Source organism: Alligator sinensis, unplaced genomic scaffold (genome assembly GCF_000455745.1).
Source record: "Alligator sinensis unplaced genomic scaffold, ASM45574v1 scaffold128_1, whole genome shotgun sequence".
NCBI classification, from domain to species: Eukaryota; Metazoa; Chordata; order Crocodylia; family Alligatoridae; genus Alligator; species Alligator sinensis.
The window spans coordinates 291681-298811 of record NW_005842968.1 but is presented as its reverse complement, the minus strand read 5'-3'; the positions used below and the strand labels follow the sequence as shown (position 1 = coordinate 298811).

Here is a 7131-nt window from a genome sequence, read left to right as displayed (position 1 = left end):
CTGCACATACCACATAGCCACACAACCACACACAAGTCATTGTCTCACACACTTCACACAGCCACACACAACTCATGGCCATATAACCACACACAACTAACAAGTCATGGCCATGCACACACACACACCCTAGTCATAGCTGTACAACCACATGCAGTTTATGGTCACACCTTGACACACAACGTATAGGCATACACAGTTGCGAACAGTTCACACACACCTTGTGACTACACAACCACATGCAATTCACAGTCGCACACTTCACACAACCGTACACACCATGCGGCTACACAGAACCACACAAAAGGTATGGCTACACGTAATTTACAGTCAGATGCACACACTTCATATAACCACACAACTCATGGGCACACACAACTGCACACCATCCATGATCATATCTTCCTGCACAACTTATAGCTACTCACAACTGCAAACATACAAGTCATGCCTGCACAACCACACCCAGTTCATGGTCACACATGCTCCACATAACCACATAAGTCATGGCTATACAACAGCAGAAAATTTATGGTCACACCTTCAAACACAGCCACACACAACTTATCACCATGCACAACTGCAAACAGTCCAAACACACCTTGTGTCTACACAACCATAGTCACACACGATTCACACAGCTACACACACCACATGACCACACAACCTCTTAGTTGTGTGTATATGGGCTCCCATGTATACACACGAAGACAACACAGTCTGCACAACACTCTGAGGTCAACAACACACACCCTGGGATGTGTGCCCCAACCTATGGAGAGAGGATGCAAAATTGACTATGCATCTCTCTGCGGGGTGTACGCACTCCTTGATGAGCTTAACTGCTACACAGCCACACAGCTACACACTCCTAACATACAGCCACTGTATACACAAACTCACACACCAGCACATTCTAACACATAAGCACACCCCCAACAACACACACACACCAACACCCATAAGCATTACGCAAAGCCACCAACACTCACCGTCAACACTACATAAACACCCCCTCACCCATCAACTCTACAAACACACACCAACACTCACCCACACCCACCAACACTACAGTCACCAACGCTCATGTATGCCCACCACCATCACCACACACACAGTCACACCCAATACTACACACACACACCAATGCTCGTACACCCACCATCACCACACAGACACAAATCACACCCACCAACACTACACACACTCAATGCTCATGTACACTCATCATTATGCATATTGACACAATCACACGCAACACTACACGCACTCACCAATACTCATGAACACCCACCACCACTACACACTTGACAATCACACCCACCAATACTACATACACTCTCCAATGCTCATGTACACCTAACTACTACACATACTGACACAATCACACCCAACACTACATACAGTCGCCAATGCTCATGTACACCCCACCACCACACACACTGACACAATCACACCCACCAACACAAAGCATACACAGCAACACTGTACACCCCATCACACATGCAACTACACTTGATCTGAGCCTTCAAGAGGCTGAGAAGCGATACACACACACTGCCCCATATCCCCCAACCCTCAACTATGCCCCCAACATGCCCCACTACTAACACACAACACCCCCAACCAACACTACACACTTCCTGCACCACTTTCTGACACCCGCTCTGACACTAACACCACCCTTGGATCTGCCCTGGCCCTGTGGTAAATCCTTATTTGCATATGCAAACGAATGGGTGGACCTCCCCACAAGCCCCTCCCCTCCCCCCTCTCTACCCTGTCATGGCCCAGAAATTCAGGGCTCACTGGCAGGTGCAAATGATATGCAAACGAGCACCCGAATATGCAAATGAGCACCCCATGTGCATTATGGGAAGAGAGGGGGGCCCCCCTAGTGCCCCCTGCTGGGGTAGAAGCAATCACAACCCCCCCATAGCCCCTCCCCCTGGCTCCCCTCCTCCACTTGAGCCTGTGTGAGTCTCCTAATAAATATGCAGCTCAAGCTAATTATGCCGCCTGCTGCTTAATGAGGCTATTTGCATCTCTGGGCTGCTCTGCAGAGGGGGTGGGGGAGGGGCAGCCCCTCCCCACCCCCCTGCCTGGTGGGAGCCCCCCTCCCCCCCACCCAGCTGGGCTGGCTCAGAGGCCCAGCCTCATTTGCAATGCAAATTTTTCCCATATGTTGGGGGGGGTGGGGAATGATCTGCAATGGAAATGAGCCCAGGCCTTGTCAGCTCCCAGCAGCCTCTGCTTCTTGAGAGGCAGGGGGGCCTCTGCTTCCTCCCCCAAGCCCTCTGTCCGCCAGGGGCTGGATCTGGGGTGGCGTCCCTGGGTAGGCCCCGGGCCTTCCCTCCCCCCTCCTTAACTCTCCCCACTCCTCACCCTCCACAGGGTCTCGGCTCCCACGCTGAGATGATCCCTCCGTGCTCCTCCCGCCTCCATCGCCATGGACACCCCCTCTAACTCGGCCTCCTCCTCTTCCTCCACCCCCGGCGTTGGCCCACCCGGCCATGGGCAGGATGCCCGGCCCCCTCAGGACCCCGCCACCAAAGAACCCCCCCTCCCAGATGCCCCTGCCTCCCCACCTGCCCCCGCCGAGCCCCTGAGGCCCAGTCCCGCTGGCCTCCCAGCGGCCATTTTGTCTGCCCCGCTACTCCCAGCAGGCTTCGGCATAGCGGTGCCGAGCCCCTCCCTTGCAACACCCCCCGGAGACACCGCCGAAGAGGAGAGACATGATGATGCTGATGAGGAGGAAGAAGATGAGGAAGACAGAGGCAGAACGGCTTATCTGCTCTTCTCCCCTGATGGCTCGGCCTACGTCTTTGCAGACAGCCACGTTCTCTTACCAAAGGGCTACCCCGGCGCCACGGCAACCCTGCCGGTGACCACCCTCCACGTCCAACATGGCGGCTCCAACCAAGGCTTTATGTCTGTTGACCAAATGTCCCAGAATACCTCAGCGCCGGGCGAGCAGCTCCCACCCGGCGCCTTCCGCAGCTACCGACTAGCCGGGGCCTCCGCTCCCACCACCCCTGCCAAAAACTTTTCCACCGAACCCAAAGATGCCGCTGCCGACATGGAGGGGGAAGCCAAAGCTGGGCCAGATGGAGAACCAATGCGGCCTTCCATGTGGCTGTGCCTGGTTTGCCGCCTCTCCTTCCGCCGGGGCTGCTCGTTGGCGATCCATGCCCGCTCAGCCCATGGGGCACGGCTGAGCCCCTGGGAGCGCCAGGCCCTGTTGCGAGGGGCTCCTGCTGCATTCCAGGGCACCACCCTCGGCTTCCTTGAACCAAATATCACCACCGGCGGTGCGGACCTCAGCGCTGGAATGTTTTCTGGATGGGTGAATGTAAAGGAGGAAGAGGAGGAGGAGGAGGAAGAGAGCGGCCCCCCTGGAGGACACAAGCCACCCCATGCCAAAGATTTGAGGGCTGGAGGCACAGCCTGGGCTGTTGTGGGGAAGGAAGAGGAGACCCATGAAGAGGAGGAGGAGGAGGAGGAAGAGGAGGCTGAAGGCCGGAAGGAAGATAAGGATGGACTGAGGCCTCTCCTAGACCAAAGTTCCTATGGCCAAAGCCCAGCCAGGTGCACGGATGTCCTCAAAGTGCCACCGCTGGGGACAGCCAACAAGGTCAACATTGGGTTGGCCAACAGTGAGGTCAAGGATGAGTTCAGTGGCATTGCCAGCGCTGGGTTGGCCAACGAAGGTTTGGCCAATGAAGGCGCCAACATTGGGCTGGCCAATGAAGACGCCAGCATTGGACTGGCCAATGAAGACACCAGTGTCGGGTTAGGCAGTGACAGGGCCAACCCCAACGCTGGCACAGTTGCCATTGGCTTTGGGGATGACTACACTGCCCTGGCTTACCCCGGCCTGGCCCTGTCCAGTCAGATGTCATTGCTCCATTCTCGCAACTCTTGCAAGACCCTCAAGTGTCCCAAGTGCAACTGGCATTACAAGTATCAGCAGACCTTGGACGTTCACATGAAGGAGAAACACCCAGAGAGCAACAGCCACTGCGCCTATTGCAGCGCTGGTGGCCCCCACCCACGGCTTGCCCGAGGCGAGAGCTACAACTGTGGCTACAAGCCCTACCGTTGCGAGGCCTGCAATTATTCCACCACCACCAAGGGAAACCTCAGCATCCACATGCAGTCCGACAAGCACCTCGCCAACCTCCAGGGCTACCAGGCCAATGTTGGGGGCGGGTCCCAGGTGGGGCCCCCACCCACCCCGCCTGCCCCTGTCCCACCCACCCTGGATGAGAAGGAGACCAAGGGCAAGACCTCCTGGCAGTGCAAAGTCTGTAGCTATGAGACCAGCATCTCCCGCAACTTGCGCATCCACATGACCTCGGAAAAGCATATGCAGAATGTCCTGCTGCTCCACCAAGGGCTGCCCCTGGCTCTGCCTGGGCTTTTGGGGCAGCCCGGCGGGGGAGGGAGCAAACAGAATGAGCTCTTCCAGTTCTATGGGACCCAGGCACTGGGCCAGCCCCACCCTCATCATGGCCACCTCCACCAAGGAGCCCACGGCACTGCCTCTGGACTGCGTGGTGACCCACCACTGGAGGCCTCTCACCTGCTACTGAATGGCTTCCAGACGCTTGGCTCAGCCGTTTCCCTTCTTCCCCATCAGCCCCTGGCTTTCCTGGCTGCTGGTCAACATTGGGTTGGCCAATGGAGGAAGGTCAACCTTGGATTGGTCAACAGAGGAATCCCAATGTTGGGCTGGCCAACTGTAGGGTTCTTCATTGGCTCCCTCCTGGCTCCACCCCTTCTCCCATCCCATCTGATGCCCCACAATGCCCTTCCCTTCCCCATAGCTCCTCCTCTCCCCAACCCTCCACCATATCCAAGGATTCTCCCGTCTGCTTGCCATTCTGGGGTGGCTGAATCCCAGGGATTAGTGGGGCTGAGATTGGAGGGTGATGACACCAAAGGGAGGCTGGACCCCATGCTGTGGGGGGACTGGGAATGGGGCAGGGGGGGAACTGGACCCCAGGCTGCGGGGGGGACTGGGAATGGGACAATCTTTATTGCACCGAGTGGAACAAGCATCTTCCCTTCTCTCTTACTTCCCTGCCCCAATTTTCTCAATCTCTACCTTCCCTTCTCTTCCTCCATCTGTTTTTTGTTCTTCTCCTTTGCCCCTTTCTCCTGCCTTTCTTCCACCTTCTAACTCCACTTCCCTAATTTTACTTGGCCTCATCCCTTTTCTGTTTCCTCTCTTCTCTTCTTCCTTTCTTTCCCTTTTCTCCTGCTTTCATTCTCCCATTCTTCTCTTCTGCTTTTCTTTCTCTATCGCTCCTTCGTTTTCTGTCTTGTTTCCCATTTCTTTCTTGTCCCCCATCCCTCTGCCTGTCCTAACTCCTGCTGGCTCTGCTCTCCTCCTCTTTCATTCCTCTTGGTCTCTGCCCTCTTCCTTATTCCACCTCTCCGCAACTCTCCTCCTCTCATTCCCTCTATTTCTTCCTTTTCCTTCTCTTTCTGCCTTCCCTCTCTTCTTTGTTATATTCCTTCTCTCTCTATTTGCACCCAATTTTCTGATTCCCTGTCTTTCCTCCTCTTGACTTGTCCCTTTGTCTTTTTTCTCTTCTTTGTCTTATTCCTTCTTTCTCTATTCCTGTCTTCTCATTCCCTCTTTCTTCCTCTTTTTTCCTTTTCTTGTTCCTTCTCTTCTCCCTTTTCTTTTCTCTTCTTTTCTTTCCTTTCCTTCTTCCCCTCATTCTCTCTCCTCTCTTTCTTTTTGTGCTTTTTTCCTTCATCTTGTTCCATCTCTATTTTTCTCCTTTCCTCTTCATTCCCTCTATTCATCCGTATTCTTTCGTTTTCTTGTACCTTTACTTTCTCCTCCTCTCCTTCTTCTCCCTTTTGCTCTTTTTGTTCCTTCTCTCATTCCCTCTGTTTCTCCCTCCTGTCATTCTCCTTGTGTCTTCTTGCTCTTTTTTCCTTCATCTTATTCCCCCCTCTCTCTATCTTTCTCTTTTGTTTTTTCCTCATTCCCTCTATTTGTATCTCTTCTTTCTTTTCTTATGGTCTTCTTGCTTGTTCCTTCACTTTCTCATCTTCTCCTTTCTTTTCAATTCCTGTTTTTTCTCTCATATTTTTCCACTTTCGATCCTTTCTTTCTTATTCCCTCCATCTCCTTCCTTCTTTATCAATCCCTCTTTTTTCCATTTGCTCTCATTCTTTCTTCTTGTTCCTTCTCTTTCCCATTCCCTCTTAACTTCTTCTTTCTTATTCATTTTCTTCTGTCTTTTCTCTCCTCTTTCTTTCTTGGTCCCTCTTTCTCACTACTTTCTCTTTCCTTTCCTATTCCCTCCTTCTTTCTTCCTCGCTTGTCTTTTTCACTCCTTTTGTTTTCTTTTCTTGCTTGTCCCCCTCTTTCTCATTACCTTTTTCTCTCTTCCTCTGATTGATTCTTTCTGTCTTCTCTCTTCTCCCCTCTATGTCCTCCCTCCTTCCTCTTTTTCTCATTCCCTCTATTTTCTCTGTTCTTCTTTCTTGTTCCTTCCTTCCTCTCTCATTCCCCTCTCACTGTTTTCTTCTCATCCTCCCTTCTCGTTCCTTCTTTATCCTTTCTTCTTCCCTTTCTCCTCCTCTCTCTCATTCCTTCTTCCTCTTCCCTTCCCATTATCTCCCTCATCTTTCCTTCTTGTTCCTTTGCTTCTTTTTCATTTCCTCTTTCTCTCTCTTCTTTCCCATTTTCTTTCCCTCTCCTCTTTTTCGTTCCATCCTCTTTTGTCTCTCACTTCCTTTTTTCTTCCTTGTCCCCTCTTTTGTCTCTCATCCTCGCCTCCTCTCGTTCCTTGTCTTTCTCCCTCTTCTCATTTTCACCATCTTTTTTCCTTGTTCCTTCCCTCCTCCTCACTCTCTCATTTCTTTTTGTTCCTTCCCTCCTTTCTCTTCCTCACTCTCTCTCTCCTCCTGTTCCTTATTGCTTCTCTTCCCATTTTCTCCCTCATCCTTCCTGTTCCTTTTCTCCTGTCTCTCTGTTCTATTCCATCAATTTTCCCATCTTGTCCCTCATTCTCTCTCTGGTCCATTCTGGGATCCCCCTCTCCCTGACCCTTCAGGCCAAGTGCCCCCCACCCCGACCTCTGCCCCCGCCCCCACCCCAGGCCC

General features: G+C 52.7%; 1 protein-coding gene across 1 annotated transcript in view; it reads left to right on the top strand.

The window, feature by feature from the left end:
* Nucleotides 1-2333: 2333 nt before the first annotated feature.
* The window catches only part of ZFHX2 (zinc finger homeobox 2), a 14584-nt gene continuing 9786 nt past the window's right edge, over nucleotides 2334-7131 (top strand). Inside the window, exon 1 of the mRNA XM_025192809.1 lies at nucleotides 2334-4608. Within this exon, the coding sequence (XP_025048594.1) occupies nucleotides 2450-4608 (2159 nt within the window). The 5' untranslated portion in view covers nucleotides 2334-2449. The remainder of the gene's footprint in view (nucleotides 4609-7131) is intronic.